At 40.6% G+C, this 16,447-nt stretch overlaps 2 protein-coding genes across 2 annotated transcripts in view; both read right to left on the reverse strand.

Annotated features, from left to right (window-relative positions):
- Positions 1–2,718, reverse strand: part of chrna2b (cholinergic receptor, nicotinic, alpha 2b (neuronal)) — a 10,856-nt gene extending 8,138 nt beyond the window's left edge. The window contains exon 1 of the mRNA XM_017427295.3: positions 2,096–2,718. Within this exon, the coding sequence (XP_017282784.1) occupies positions 2,096–2,165 (70 nt within the window). The 5' untranslated portion in view covers positions 2,166–2,718. The remainder of the gene's footprint in view (positions 1–2,095) is intronic.
- Positions 2,719–3,077: 359 nt separating this feature from the next.
- Positions 3,078–10,170, reverse strand: si:ch211-142k18.1. Its single transcript, XM_017427280.3, has 3 exons — positions 9,963–10,170; positions 4,413–4,963; positions 3,078–3,793 (listed from the first exon to the last, which is right to left on the reverse strand). The coding sequence occupies exons 2-3, from the start codon at positions 4,955–4,957 to the stop codon at positions 3,655–3,657; spliced, it is 684 nt and encodes a 227-aa protein (XP_017282769.1). The 5' UTR covers positions 4,958–4,963; positions 9,963–10,170; the 3' UTR covers positions 3,078–3,654.
- Positions 10,171–16,447: the final 6,277 nt, after the last annotated feature.

The raw sequence follows: 16,447 nt of genomic DNA on the forward strand, positions 1-16,447 counted from the left end.
AAAAATCGTTTATTTTTGCAAATCTGTCGCATTCTCTCCTTGTTGAAATTAGAGAAAAGCTTTGCCTTTTTGTCAGAAAAAAAAAAAGACCAGAAACTGCATTAGGAAAGGTGGAAATAGATTTGCAGCACCACTCCAAAGACTACAATCACGGCCAAAGTTAAGAGCTCTATTAAGACGGCATTGGGATGCAAAAAAAAAGTGTCCCGTTTGGTATGCATCTGTCTTGAACGGTGAAGGGTAAAAACCCAGTGAAGTGTGCTGCCATCAAGGACCATCAAAAAGGACCTTCATCCGGCAGCAAACAGTGTTGCCAAGGCCACGTCATTACCTGTCCAGGGGTGAGCTGGAGTTTAGTTCGTGAAGAACTTGTACTGCAGAAGAGACAAATATTCAACAGGTTCGTCGCTGCAAGAACAAATGGAAATCTATTACAAGAACTTTCTGCAGAACTGAAGTGAAGATTTAACAATCAGTCACAATAATCAGAACTTTGTCTTCTCTTTTTTTTGGCGTCGCTTACTTAGAAATGAGCTCTGTGATGTATGAAGGTGGTAGATTTGTGTCTGAATTTATTGCTAATTTGCCCAAAAGGTTTATCTTTTTAAACTGGCACACAAGGAAGGAAGCCCCTCAGGCTTCTCACACTGTCACTCGATAACGTTCATCTGCACCGTGCATCTGGGAAAAGACCAGATGTGGGGTTTGACAAAAAAAAGGCCCCTGGGCACCGTATATCAAATCCTCCCTCTCTCCTCCCGAAAACGAGGCGACACCTCCAACGCTCGGCGCTCTGGACCGAGAACGCTGGACGCCGGCCAACGCTCTTGGCGAGATATATGAAACACTGACCGGCTCGGAGGATGGAGTCAGCAGCTTCCGCGGCCAGAGGCGCTCTAGGTGAAATTGGGCTGTCAAGTGCTTACAGTAAAGAGCTCACTGAAAAACAACACGCAACACTTCGTGGGGAGGATGGGGGGGGGGAGTCGGAAGGCAGGGCGAGTGAACCAGCTCAAGATCACATTCACATTCAACTGCTTACATACAACACGGACCCACAGTCGGCATCTGTTGAGGGAGTTTCTGCAGATTTATTTGTTTTTTTATTTTGTTGCAATGGAGTGAAAAGGGTATTCACATCCATGCCAAGCCTTTAAAACCATCTCCAAGAAAAAAAGTGTCTCCAAGTCCCAGAGTCAAACTATTTCCATAAAAGAAATTAGTTTTTACAATTACGCCTGGAGAAGACCGTGTTTTCATAAAACATGAGCACAACAGATGCGTTTAGTTTAATTTACATAAACAATAAAACGTCTTAGAAAGTAACCTGCAGAAAACTTCTTCTGCTGAGACTATAAGCATTTCTCTTTACCTGTGATGGTGTAAATACATGTAAAAAACGAGGCAAAATAGATGATGCACCAAATAATTATTGACAAACACATGGGGGGAAATTTACCCCACTTTGTGGCTCTTGTTACTTTTTTTCATGCCATGAAAAGGCTGTAAAACCGAATAAAGGCATTTAAAAAAGGCTAATTAAGTCAAGTTTTTCAGTAGAGGGGGTTTTATTTTTATTTTTATTGCTTAAGAGAGTAGGTGAGGAAAACAACATGCAATTATCCAGGTTTGTTAGTTCAAAAAGTATTGTATTTAGAACAGTTTGTTACATGAATATTTACTAAGTTCTTTAATAATTGTTAAATAAGTCTGTACAAAAGAGTAGTTTTAATCATCTTTAATTGTTGATAGCTCCGGCTAACAAACGGAGGAGCCGCTTTAGCTAGCATCATTATTCTTTCCTTTCTTTATCAATTTATGAAATACAGAGGAGAAAAACTGCTTTTATTTACAAATAATTTCAAATTAACACATAGAGACAAAAAGAGACGAATAAGAAGCACAGTTTTTGCACGAAATAAAGCCGTTTTTCTTTGCATTTTGCTGATTTAGATGCTTAACTTAAACTAGCACGCGCCGTTTGATTTCGCTTCCGGGATCAGAGAGGATTCTGGGAGTTTTAGTTTAATTAAAATAATCAAGTAACAACCTAACTACCTGTTCGTGTTCGGGTTCGGTTAAAAGAAGCGCTTACCTGTCTGAGTCAGAAGCACAGCCCAGGCGACAGAAGTCCCTTTTAAGACGAACAGGTGGTTGTAAACCATTTTGCCCTTCGGTTGAGAAGAAGAAGAAAAGTCCAACTTCACCGGAGAGGGAAGCCGAGCTGGTGCCGTCTGTCACAGTGCGGGCGACATCTGTCATCATCGCAGCCGGGAGGCATCACGGGAGGCATCACGGGAGGAGGGGGGGACAGCCTCGCCGCGACTCTCACAACAACCGAGGGCGGCGTCCAAGAACCGGGAGCGACCCGCGCAGACCCGCCGCCATGCCGCTCAGCGCCGGTAGGAGCCACTTTCATCGCGGCCGGCGTGGAGAGGAAACGCCGGCTGGAGGTCCGGTGGGCGCGCGGCAGAGCCAGCCATCAGCCAGGGCTTTATTTTAATACAAACAGCTTAGCAAATGTAAAACTAAATTTACATAAAAAAGGAATACAATCCGGGTTTGAGTCTGCGCAGCATCCAAGCCTGTGCGCCCTTTTACGCAGGAAGCCAAAGCTGTGTTTATCCCATATTAAAGTTAAGGCTCACTATTTTCCACGACGGGTCTGCGCAGGGAGGTCTATTGGGTCCAGCTGGGAGAGATGGGACATATGTGAGCACCTTTATCTGGTTGGCTCCCATTAAAGGTCTCTCTCTCTCTCTCTCTCTCTCTCTCTCTCTCTCTCTCTCTCTCTCTCTCTCTCTCTCTTTCCTTCTGTCACTCAGGGATCCCCGTAAAAAAAAAAACACTCATGTGCAAATTGTTTTTGTCTTAAAATACAGCATTCCCACTACTTATTTCCAAAATGATGAGTGATGAGCAATGTAGGCAGCTCAACTTAAGCGGGTTGTTTCTGTGGAGATCAGCTAGAGGGCAGACTAAGTGAATTAATGCGCTTTTAGTTCTCCAAACCACACAGATGGATGGGGAAAAAAAGGTCTTAAAACATTACCATGGATGCAAAAAGCATGTGAAAGTTAACCAAGGAAAAAGGTTCCTTTATTGTCTCAAACATGAATGACAGATCACCACCATTATTAACAACAGACTCGTCACGTTTCTAATAACATAATCCCCGTTGTCCCACTGTTTATTCGAAGCATTCTGACCTCCATGCTGATACTAGAACCAGATGGTCAGTCCATAGTTTCCACCAACACAGTCATTAAGTTTGTTTCATAAATCTTGGAACCGCTTCAAGCTCACGCCACATACTGCTGCCATTTTTGACCTCACCAAGTTCCACAAGCAATGCCTGCGGGTGGAAAGTATTTAATAAGTCGAGGGCTTATTACACCCTTTAGAGGAGAAGTGGTGTTCGTGTGAGGTGTCCTCTCCGCTGCTTCCCTTCCCGTTCCGCCACCCGCGCCTGTTGATTGTTACAGATCCTCCGAAGGCTCACACAGATACGCCGCTGCGTCACATATACAACGAAAAAAACAAAAAAGAAGAAGAAAAGAAAAACGCAGCAAGGTTTAATGCTTTCATTCCAGACTTCATTTCCGATGAAAGCTGGTGTGTGGACAGTTTTGAAGCCCCCTTTTTTTTTTTTTTCTAGTGGTGGATTTTGACAATGTCTTTCAGCTGCCTGCTAAATGAAGCGCGCAGGGCTCGGGATGACCTCTCCAACCTGCTGGCTGTGTCCGCCGCGGCACGAAGCATGTCTTCAAACACTAAGGACTCTTCTCTTATTCTGCTCCGGAAATGCAAACGGTCCGGTTTGAAGGCGTGATCAGAAGGGGAACGCGCCACATATGGAAAGACAAAAGAAGGAGAGTGAGTGAAAGGAAGAACTGGCAACAGAACGTGCATTAAACAGAGGTTTTACACAGCTGTAATGAATGCTTATTTGTTTATTCTTAATGAGTATATGATATTTTTAATCAGAGATTGGTCTGTTTTTCTTTATGCAACTGTCTAATTTGTAATTGTCTGTGCCTGCGTGTAAGTTGTTGTTGTTGTTGGAGTCAACCCAAAATACGGTATCTCAGATTTTAAAGACATTCGTAAAATAATCATTGGATGTAAATCTACCTTGATTAACTTTTGGAATCAACTCAATACAAGATAAGCCCCACAGCTAATTTACCTTAAAAGGAAAAGGCTACAGCTCAGTCAGTTTGACACATGTAAAAGTCAGATGATCAGTTGAATCATGTGACAGTATAGAAAGAAAGGGTCCCTCTGTGTGATTAAGCAGAGACCGGAGAAAAGCAGAGAAGAGCAGCTAACTAGTAGTGTCTGATAGAAGACTACATGTTGTTTCTCTTCTCCCTTTTTAACTGTAGATGTTAACTTTTAACTGCACTCACTTCTGCATCCCCGTAAAGGCATTCAGACCGTCTCCCTCCAGCTGCCTTTTTAAACCATCTTCAGCTTTCTCCATCACCTCACTGCAGCCCTTTTGGTCCTCTTGGATCCCGGCGATATTATCCTTGATCATGTCTTCGTAGCTCTGATCCCCCAGCTCTCCCCCTACGAACTGCTCCAAGTTCTCCACCACGGCCTTGTTTCCACGCTGTATGGCCTTCAGACGGGCCAGCTCTTCCTTCTGCGCCCTCAGCCGTCGAGCCGAAGCAGCCGAGTTGGTGCCGAAGTGGACCGAGCACTCGTCCGGTCGGACGTCGTACCAGAATGAGGGGGAAGGGGATGGCGAGAATCCCTCTGACGCCGCCGGGCGATGGTCGTCCGTCAGCCTGCCCGGCTCATCACCAACGGCCCGCAGTGAGCCATTGTTGTCCGCTGTGGCGGGGAAGGCGAGATAGCCTGAACCCCAGTCACCGTCTCCACTTTGGCTGAGGATCGGGGTTGCCATGGATACCCAAGCCAAGATGAAGTTCAGCCAACATTTCTTCATGGTGACCTGAAGAGACAAACGTGAATTGCTGTGAAAAAAACAAGTGAAAAAACTTTTTTTGTGCTAATCTTCAATACCAAAGCCCCCTCCTCCCTCACACACACACACACACACACACACACCACAGTCCATTTGACTGGTCTCCAATGAGCTGATCAGACACTACACTCAATTCTACATGCTTTTAGTCAGAATCTAAAATTGTTTTGCTCAGAAACAATTCCAACCCTATCCAATGAATAACAGGCAATTGCTGAGGTTTTGAAAGATTTTATGGAGTTGCAACACGAGCTTCAAGAGCCAAACAAAACCGTGCCGTAGATTTTATATAACAGATAAATTTATGGTTCTCTAAATTTCAAAATATGTTTTAAAAACCTTAGAAGATATGACAGGTCTTTTTTTGTCTTCTGATGGAAAAATAAGCCTTAAGTGTTTCCCATCTACCCTGCTGGTAAAATAAAGTACAAAGTTGGTCAGTTGTGCTCGTTTCGGAGCCGTGTGTTGAATTGTGTCCCGCTGTGGCTGCGAAAGCTGAAGCATCTTCTTACAACAGTGTTTGTGTAGTTTTTTTTTTTTTTGGTTTGTTTTTTTTTATAATGGGTGGTGCTTTGGGAATCTGGCAAAAAATAAAAAAGTTTTAGCTCGCGTCACATGGGGAGTCATTACAGTTCCCAGTGAAATCGTGTCAGCATCTAAGTTTCTCACTCCTCCGTCTGGAAATGGAAAGTTTTCAAAGGCCCGCACCGGCCCCGCGAAGGAGAGGCATCGCAGAGCGCTTTCTGCTGTCAGAGCACATTTAGTTTCGGCTGGAGTTCACTCTTACGTCAACCATTTTGAAACTCCTCAGAGCTGAAAGTGAAATTAGGTTTTACCTACGTCTTCTTCAGAAGCACGATTGCCAAACCAAGTGTGCTGACAGACGCCATATAACTGTTTATTTTAGGATGACTTGTTGTTTGAGGGGGAAAAAAACCCTCATAAAATAACCAACTGTTGGCTCTCTCTGTTTGTGGCCACTTTAAATGGTGACATATGCTGCTGTAGTTTCCAGATGAAGGCTTCAAATTAGGCTTTGATGAGCCTTTATCCCGATGTTAGGGTAACACAATCTCTTTCTTTTGACTGGCATGTGCATTGTAGCAGACAGGCTTACATCACCACTGGGATGAGACAGATTTAATGAGTTTTCAGAGGTGGCGCATGTGCACAGATCTGTATCAGTAAACGTGTGCGAGTGAGTGGCATTTAGTACTTTTGACCATTTCAAAACAGAGGCAGTCTCCTTAAATTATGAAGAGATTGCATTTGTAGGTGGTTTTGATGTGAAACTTGTCATCAAGTGGCAACAGAACGCCTTTAAATACTAAAATATGCCTCTATGTCATGGATAGAAGCTGATTAAAAACTTTTTTTTTTAAATCTATTTGTGTGGTTTGGAGAACTGTAAGCACAAAACTCTTTTTATTCCAGATTTTTAATGCACTCTAATCCTCATTGGTGCAGCTTGACAACATTCATCCTGATGACAAAATGCAGCCAAATATGAATGTAATCTGTCTAATTATTTTGTCTGTATTTCAGTTTTAATACGGCCTTCTAACATACGCTCATCATTGTTTTGCAGTCACGAATAGTTGCCTTTGAAAAACGGTTTGCAAAGTGTAAACGCTGGTGTTTTGTGGTTTAGCTGAGACGGTGTTTGTGTTGGACCTTCTGGGGCCTGTGGTGACCGTTTTTGGCTTCGCTGGGAAGGATCCGTCTCACTGAAGTGACTTTTATAGGCTGACTTTTTTTTTTTTTCTTGGCTTGAAATAGCAGAAGCTGTCTCCGAAGGGAAAACCAAGAACCTTTAGGGTAGTGGTTCTCAAACTTTATATGGCGAGTACCTTCGCAAACGTTACTAGGCTCCAATTAAAACACACCAGTACGAGCTTACAAGCTCATGTTCGTGTCTGACACAAACAAGAAAACTGGTCAAACTCCCAAACTAGGGTGTGGTTTAAGATGAGATGGTTCCTTTCCTTTTTTTTTTTTGCTGAGAACAGCATCCCATACACGTCAATCTTGGCTCCTCCTCTGGGTGACTTGAATCCAGCTTCCTTACTGTTTTGCACCTTTTGTTCTTAGCAGGTCCTATGGAGACTTCACTGACGATGCTTAAGTAGCCACTAGAACACCAGTTAACCTCCAGTTTCCACAGGGGTTCTCCAAAAATTGTCCATTCCATTTTGTTTCATATCGTTTCCATTTGTAGCCAAATTTGTAAGACGTTTGACCCATTCATCTTTTTAGCTTTACATTAGAGTTCAACTTCTGATGATCAACTGGCTCACTCATCAAGTTTTCTTCTGAGTACCACCAATGCTGTTTAATCAGCGTTTAAATACCTTAAACCATGGCTTTAGGGTGTTTAGGTTCTTATCTTTATTCTTTAAAAAGACAAACACCTAATACATCACAAGTTAAGTTGTTGCTGACATGACAACTTGCTCTAAAAGTCATCTGATCAAATAATGAATTACATCTTTTTGCCTTAGTTAATCTGTGTTTTAACCCCTTGACATGCAGATGCGGAGTAGATTAAAACTGATACTCCTGGCTGCCAATATCTTCCTCCTTCGCTGTGAGTAATATCTAATAAGAGCATCTGAAGGGTGACGGCCGTTTGGCTTTGTGGCTCATCTCGTCAGGGCCCGAACAGGTGTGTTTCACAGCTGTCACAGCGCATTTGCTTCAGTATCACTATGCCAACGAGGTCTCTGGCAAAAAAAGCAGGCGGGTCGCCGAATCGGTTCTGCCCAACAGATGGATCACAATGGGAATTCGGAAGGCGGACGAAAGTGTCTTAGCGTCGGCACGTTCAAACGCAAAACCTTTGGTCTAAGTGTCAGTAAGTGATGGGCTGGTTTTCATCAGTATTATTTCATTCACCTATTTCTAAATAACAGTAAAAAGAGAATGGAAAAAAATGGCACTTCTCAGTGGTTAGAACTCTAAATTCAGAGATTGTAAATCCTACTTTTAGACGCTGAAAGCCTTTCAGTTCTTGTCTATTTATTCCCTTTATTTGGTCATTCACTGTGCATTTTGATGTGTAATTTGACTCATTTTACTAAAAAAATATTTGCTTTTCCCATCTTTAGTCTTTGACACCCAATGTGACACTTCACGTTGGTGCTGGCGTTTTATTTAATCGGTTCTTGTGAAAATTTTTAATCTGGTACTTGTAACAGAGACCCAAACCATGATTAATCCACCTCTGTGCCTAACAGTGGTTAGTTTTAACTCCCATCAATGTATTGGATTGGTTTCCAAAGTGCACCAGGCTTCTTTAGATTTTCATTTGCAACTTTTCGATGCTGAACTTTGTGTGGATGATGTAAAAAATGTCTTCTTCCATGTTGTAAGTGTGGTGTGCCAGCTAAGTCTGTTTTAAAGTGTTTTTGCGATAAATAAGTGGTTTTGATTAGCCTTACTAGCAACTCTACAAATAGCTCATGGAGTTTTCTCGTTAAACACTTATGGTTAGCAGGTTTTTTCCAATCAAGCAGAGGGAAATTCATTCAGTCACTTTCTTTTTGAGGCATAGATCTCATAAAAAACAAACTTTTTTGGCCGCCAGGTTTTACCTTTCTTACATAAATCAGTTTTGCCAGACTGACCCGTTTTATGAATCCTGTTCTTCTTTCTGCCATAAATCTTTAATCTCATTGGTATCTGTTTGCTGCATTGTCGGTCAAGCTTACCGTTGACTGATGGAATAAGAAAGGTGTTTTTACTGTAGGGGTTACTGACTGACACCTCCTCCAGTTCTTTACCTGACATAAAAGATGATACTGTCAATAGTTTTGCTGATTTAAAAAAAATGAAGCTGTCCTTGTGTGTTTCATTGGACTCGTATGAAATTAAAGTTTCACACCTTGCCTTATTCAGATTGATGATTTTTACAGAAAATGACTACAGTCCGATCATTTATGATGACTCCTTCAGCTCATTGAAGCCGTTTCCTTCTGTTTAGGTGTTAAAAATGGTTTACTTTTGGATGTTCTGTGTCTAAATCGTAAAACCTTTAGCTAGTTTTGTAGCTTATTGGTCACAACTTAAAAAACCTTTTTTTCCCACCTAATAAGTTTTCATTTTTTGAGTTTTTTTTTCCTTCTTTCAGGGCAGATTACTCTTTTTTTCTATCCTAACACTTGGACATTTTCGTCCATCTGCCTTTTCCTTTCATAACCTTTTTTAGGCAAAGCTGACAAACAACAACCAGCATCTTTTGTCACATATGTTATCCACTTTATTGGCTTCATTATCTTTTCATTGTTTCATTGTTGCTCAAACAAAGCAGATTATTGAGAGTCAGTCTTTCTTTTTTTGACCTTATGCAGGTATTTGTTTTTAAAAACCCAGGCTAGAAAATGTTTCTACATTTTATTTCATTACCATTTACCATTGTGTGATTTCTTAACATAAAACATGAATTAATTATTTCCCTAGTCAAATGTTCTGTCATATTTGTGCTTCTTTGGCAAGAAAATCAACCGGCTGAATGAACCTCCTCCCAGGCAGATCGTTAGATATACTTTGCAGAGTTGTGCTGCATTTTGAACGTCAATTATTGCAATTGTTAGAATGGCAAGCAGCTGTTAGGAGGACCTATAGGTGCCAGAGGAGAAAATAAAATAGATTTTAACTTTTAAACTTTTAAACTTTGAGGTGCCCTAACTTTTGCATTAACACTGATTACATAAACAATGTAACTCTTTACGAAAAAAATAAAAATAAAAATAGAAATCACTCATGCTTTTTGAAACTCATCATCATCAGTAATTGTATCTTATTACCAAACACTTGTTTCTGTCTTTGATAAAGACAAATGCTATGAAAATTACCAGCAGGGTGTGCAACTCAAAGGGAAGTCCTTTACTTCAGCAGGGACTGAAGGAGCTCGACTCAATTATGTTGTAATCTAAAATTTTCATCAATCTGCATGCATCCAACTTACCCAACTCCTGTAACTTTTCACAGTTTTCTGCCACTTCTGCTTTTCGAGTCCAAAAGAAATCAGCTCAGGGACTTCAAGAGGACCATTTAGAAACAAAAGAGAACAAATACTCAGCTGGGTTTTGTCTTCATGACAGGGGGGGAAAAAAAAAAGCAGACACACGCAAACACAATTAGGGTTTGGCTGGAGAGTGTGGTTGTCTGTATGCCTCTGACTGCTGTTGGGAGGGGTTTCAGAAGGAAGAGGAGGGGGGTGTTTTTAGAAAAAGGCTGGAACTGAATGATTTCTTTCTTTGTAATGGGGAAAGGGGCTGGAAGAAGGAGGGGAAAGAAGGACTGTAATCTACTTCACATATGGAGAACTTGGCGAGTAAAGTAAGCATAAAGGCTGCATAGCATAAAAACTGCTGGATATCCATTCTCTTATTCTTCCTGGAAACCTTTTAATAAAAATATGTCTGAGGTTTGTGCTTTAGATTATAATAGGAAGAAAATTCAACTCAGACAATTTTATGTATCTTGATGTAAAGAGCTGAAGGGGGAGGCAGTCATGTGTACTTATGTTTTCTTAAAAAAATATAGAAGCTGCTGATGAAGTTTTAGTTATATCCTCTCATTTATACCCCCAGTAGTCTGGTAACAAGCTTAAAGTTTCTTCTGCTTAAACATGATTATGTTCTTAAAAAAACAACAAGCTCAACCAATAAAAGAACTGGAATACCCAAGACTGAACTCTTACACTTCATGGATGATGATTCTTGGTATAAGTGAGTGGCAAATCTGCAAAGATCTGAAGGTTTGGGTGTTTTCAGTTCGAGGAATGACATTCAAATGTCAGAGCACACTGGAACGTTTAAAGAACAAGACGGTTCTTCCCAATTTGTGGTCTACACATGTTTGTTTTTTCATCTTTTTTTATGGAGGAAAATGTGTGGAATCTGCAATCAAGGCCAGTGTTTTCTGAGGACTAAATCTATCTATCTGTTGAGAAATATGTATCCAAACATCAGCCTCTTATTTTACTAAGTAAATGCTAAGTAAATGTTAAGGCCTCTCTGAGAACATCTGTGGCAAAGTGCTGGAAAGAAAACTCTGCCCAATAGTCAGATGTTGGATTATGCAACCAAAGGAAGATGGATCCTTTTTATCTTTTTGAGAGTATTGGAGGACACATGGAGGATTACCCAACCAGCTTTTCTGTTAAATGGCTTGTGACAATGTCTTTTCTGGTGTCCTGTTGGAGGTATTTAAAAAGTGTGGGGTATCTCACTGAGCTGCGACTGTCGGCAACTAACTGGAAAAATGTATTTTCAAGAGATCTATAGTCTCTAAAATGTCTCAAAACATTTTGGGGCTTCTCAATTTCCTTGCTTCAGCCTCATTGCTTGAATTTTAAAAATGTCCCAAAAAAACAGTGCAACACATTTTCATACAAAATAGTCAGTGTTGTTGTGTGCATTTTGAAGCCCTCTCGGTTTGATGTCGGAGCTGTAATTTACACACAAAAATAGCGCAGGATTTTTTATAAACTGGTTGCTTATTGCTTGGTCGCAATCACCCAGAATTCAGTGAGACTGCAACGGAAAATTTGCCTTTTTTCTTGCAATTTTCTCACAGTTTTGAGTTCCCAACTAGTCTCCAACAGTCACAGCCCAGTGATATGCTACCCTTACTAGAGTGAGAGCTTTGTTTGTTCTGCTCGTAGCAAATCAGATATGTTTCTGTTTGGTGTTTGCCCAAGAAGCTCATCCTTATCTGTCCCATTTATATTCCTAATGGACGAAATTTCTAACCAAGATGTAGAGGCTTTTTAGTTAGCCCAGTTTTCGCAGATCAAGCGGCCCTCTTGGATTCACTGAACCGAGACCTTTAGCAGGTACTGGAGTGTGTTGACGTGTCTCAGATGGAGAAGGGTGGGTTGTAGTGAGCTGGAGGAGCTGAAGGGTTTCTGGGCCCTGTTTTTCGAGAGGCTATAGAGGAGGCAGTTTGGGGCTGTGCATCAGTCTGTGGTGGTGCAGAAATCTGAGCCAAAAGGTTATAAATCGTCAATCTACCAGGGAGTCTTCTCTCCAACTTTCACTAAAGGTTCAGAGTACAGCTGTAGCTCCTCTGTATCCAAAATAACTACAGCTAAGGTATTTTGTTTTTGCCTTTTGAGCATCTATTAAAGGTGAAAATTACAGTAATAGTAATAAAAGCTGACTCAAATACATTGCATCTGACATTTAAAACCACCTTGTTCATTATGCATGAACACCTATGCAAAACTTAAGGCAGACAAAAAGATTGTTTTCTTTTAGATTTCGGAGTTAGGGTGAAGTACTTTAGAATAAATGCTCCGATATAAACCACTGGTCGTTATCACAGTCATTGTTTTATTATTATGGTAGCATCAAAGTGACTGGTTATATTGTTTCATACGAATCATTTCTTAATAAACTATGGTCTAATAGAAATACTAATATCTATTCTATACAAAACTCCCAACATGTTGTAGTTATTAGACATTTCCCTGCTCTGTTCTCTTCAGTAGACAATAAAAATGTCTGAAGATGAAATGCGACGTGCTCCCCTGAGGATGTTTGGTGTAACTCTCATCTTTCCCTGACTCGTGAGGTTCTCAGTGCCGTGCTCAGATATTGAAGGAATTGGATCAAAATGGTCCTGAATCCTATCTGGAGTTCTGCAGACGCATTCAATAATTATAATTTTTTATCTGACATTAGGGTTGCTCGTCTTGTGTTCATAGTGTGAAAGGTTTTAATAATAGGCCTCCCCGCTATCTGCTCGGCACGCTGCGTTACATCAGCTCCATTCACGGTAATGGAGTCTCATTGTTTAAAAGCCATGAAATGATGCAGTTAAAGATCCCGTTTGTTTTGGCAACACCGACTGTGATTTCCACAAAATGTGTTTTTATGCCATCTATTAATGAGATCTTGGTAATATTCCGTCTTCCTTGCCTCACAGATGGCTTTTTTTGGTCTCATTTGTCTCACAAAGACAATCGAATCTCTATAAAATGGAACGCAAAAGCGCCTTTTTGGTACAACGCCACGATTGTGTGGACTCACAGAAGGAAATTTAGCTCTTAATCTTGGGAGCATGAATTCACGACAGCCTGCATACGGCGGCTAATAATCCAGATCAGTTCTGTTTGAACGATTTATGACAACTGCTGCGATACAACGTTTCACTGAAGGGAGCGTTTTAAAAAAGGTTTGGAAGAGACATAGGGTTATAGACAAAGTCTTTAGAAGGTAAACACATCTATGAAGCTGAAGGTATTAGACAGTTAAATGTCGGCTGTAGGCATGTGACACACCTACAGACATCAGCACTGTTGTGTTGAAAGGACATAATTACTTTTGCCCTTTAAATGTGTTTTATTGTACACATAAATCCCCCTTTTAATGCAGCTTTGAGTGATAAAAAAAAAACACAACCCTGCCTGAACCTTTTGGATTTGCAGCAACAGCAATTTCTCATCAAGAGTTGAACTTAACTTGAGAAGGAGATGAGCGAATAATGCTCTGCTGGCACTTTGTGTAGCATTTATTTATTTATTTTTACCCGCTAGGAAAACCCACTTATTACTGGCTTTTATTTATTTATTTTATTTTTTCAAGCATCCCTCGGAAATTCTGATTTCCCATTTGACTTCAAACGCATCAAATTTCCTGCCATCACAAAATAACAAACAACAAATAGACATGACCTAATATTAGCCAATCGAAGACAACCCAGAGAACATAAACGACAGTAAAGCACACATTTTGTGAAGCTGTTGTGCAACAAATGATGTGATTGGCTGCGTTAGTTAAAACCATAATAGCTGTGAAAATACCCTTTTTTTTAATTACGTTTCTACATTAAATGATTGTTTGGGGGTTAATGTAACTCAAACTCATCAGGGTTTTTGTTAAAACAGCAGATATTCCTCAAATTTGCAACTAAATTCAGCGATCAGTAACTGAAACTCTCCCGTTAGAGCTCAGAATATCTCATCACAGCTCATTTGCATACAATCTTGGCCCTAACTTTTGCTTTGACTCTCTCCACCACTCGATTTCCTCCCCAGAATGACTCCACTTCTGTCGCCTCTCGTCCTCACAGCTTTTAGCTGTCGTTTCTTTCCAGAAAAAAGAACTTTAACTTTTCACTTTGGCGTCTCTGATTCCATCGTTCTCCCTCTGACTTTGCTTACATCCGGGGATTATTTTACCGACTTTATATGCATGGTGCAAAAAGACCGTCTGAAGTGAACTTGTCAGTCTTCGAATATAAACAAACAACTCGTAATTGTTGGCAACAAAACCTGACTCTGCTGATTTCCCTCATTTATTACAAATTATGCAGTAGGCTTTTGGTAGTGAATGATGCGTAATTAGTGGTTATTCATTCTGCGGCCAGATTTATGACTTTACAACCAGTTTAAAAGCCACACGCCACGTGGAAAAGCAGGAAAGAGTGTCTAATTATGTCCCTAAAAACCTGCTTAAAAAGTGACAAAGTCATGGTCTAGAAGGATGTGTTTCTGTATTCTTATTGTGTTTTGACCAAAAGATGACACAAATATTTTAGGAAATTTTGATAACTTAAGAAAAGAGGCCTTTAAAAAGAGCGTTAGGTCTCAAATAGACTCAAGCAAGTAAATAAAAACTAACTTCACCACAACTAAAGTTAATTTTTGAGTTCACGCTAAAATCACTTAGAGTTAATAATAGGCAAAATATCTCAGGAGAGTGAAGAAGATTTTAGCAGCTACACAAGTTACCGTCTTTCTGCTCATAGCCAGATGGGTTTCGTCAAACATCAGTCTGTTAAACATACTTAGCCCTGTTTAGACATGCATGTCTACAATGATTCATTCAAGGAAATACCATATGGGCCTTGTTTTCTTTTTGTCCTTGATGTAAACCGTGTTTCATAAGTGAATCCTTGAGATTTATGGTGAATGTGACTCGTGGCGTTGAAATGCAGACGCTTCTCCAACATTTGGAGGAAAAATGTTTTCAGAAGCAGCTTTTGAAGATGCGTGACAGACAGCAAATCAAGCCATTCATAAATTAGAGAGAGGGAAAGTTGGATTTTATGCTTCAAGTGTTAGGTATAAATTTTTAAAAAATGCTTTGTTTCGTGCAATATAAAGCAATTAAAATATTAAGAACATGTTTTTTTTTGTGTTAATTCGCTTTAATCCCTCAACTTCTTTAATCCAAAATGTAATTTCAAATGAAAGCACAATATGAATCACCGGAGTGTTAACAAATACACATTAAATCAAACTGTGGCTGCAGATATATCGACCGAGAATCTTATTCAGCGTTTTCTAATTGACCAGCGGCCCGTATATCCTCGGGGCTGTTATTGACCAAGACGCCGACTCACCCACTTATCCGTGGCAGAGTGTGAAAGCAATGACTGCCACAGTGTGCTGGCGCTGATAAACTCTGCTAATCCGCTCTGGGGCCCGGACAGAGTTTTGGCTTTTTTTTCTCAGTGCCTAGAACCCGCGCGCTCAGCCACTCTGTCCATGTTTCTTTTTGCAGCGCAGATTGAACTGCTTCGCGACTAACAGGCAGGGAACGGTGATAATATTGACTTCCTAAATTTATAACATGTCAAATTCTGTGTAGTAATTAATAAATCTTCTGCTTGGATGTGTTGTGTGAAATGGGAGGCTGCTTTAATGCTCTGACACACTGGGGTGACCTTAAATGATGAAAGCTAACAAGGGCCCACTGATAAAGCTACGGTTTTACCAACAAGATAATAAACCTTCTGGAATATCAGGCATTGTGTGTTTGTTTGTGTGTTTGAATTTGGTTATATATGTATCAAAAAAACAAGCATTGCGGATTATTTTATTGTAGTTTTTCACAAACGTAACACGTCAACTAAGTCCTTAGACTCTGAACTATAGTTAAATCTGATTAAAAGTTCAACTGAACATGTTTCTGACCAACAAAATAGAGTCTGTGTGTGTGTGTGCTATGTGACATAACCCATGTATTGTCGCCTTCGGCAAAGACATGTTTTCAGTGCGGGAAGCATTAGCGGAACGGTTGGTTATAAGTTGGTTATAATTGCTGCCTCGCAGCAAGAAGGTCCTGGCTGGTGCGTGGGTTTTCTCCAGGAATTCCAGTTTCTTATTCCCACGATCCAAAAACATGCACGTTAGTTTAGTTGGCCACCCCGGGGACTGAGTGTGCGTCTAAATGGTTGTTGGCTGCTGGAGAGAAGCACCCGGAACGAGCCCAAACTGCTACAGAAACTGGATGAGTGGATGTTTCATTGGACGGGTCATCTGTCGGTTTATGTGTTTGTTGGTTTATCAAAACCACTTGAGTCTGAATCCCGTGGATCTTGCTGGACATTTAGTATTATAAGTTTGAAACTGAATGAATCGCTTTCTTTAAAACTAAATAGAAGGGAAAGATGTCGTTTGTGGAAGAATCACTGGCTGCTTCTCGAGTTCTTTAC

Source organism: Kryptolebias marmoratus, linkage group LG19 (assembly GCF_001649575.2).
Source record: "Kryptolebias marmoratus isolate JLee-2015 linkage group LG19, ASM164957v2, whole genome shotgun sequence".
In the NCBI taxonomy this organism is placed as follows: domain Eukaryota; kingdom Metazoa; phylum Chordata; class Actinopteri; order Cyprinodontiformes; family Rivulidae; genus Kryptolebias; species Kryptolebias marmoratus.

Bases quoted from the DNA above. Each gene is read 5' to 3' on its own strand.
- si:ch211-142k18.1 (XM_017427280.3), bottom strand. From the start codon at position 4,957: ATGAAGAAATGTTGGCTGAACTTCATCTTGGCTTGGGTATCCATGGCA. The intron at 3,794-4,412 runs GTGAGTGCAGTT...TTTCCGGAGCAG, and splicing joins GCCTTTACGGGGATGCAGAA to AATAAGAGAAGAGTCCTTAG.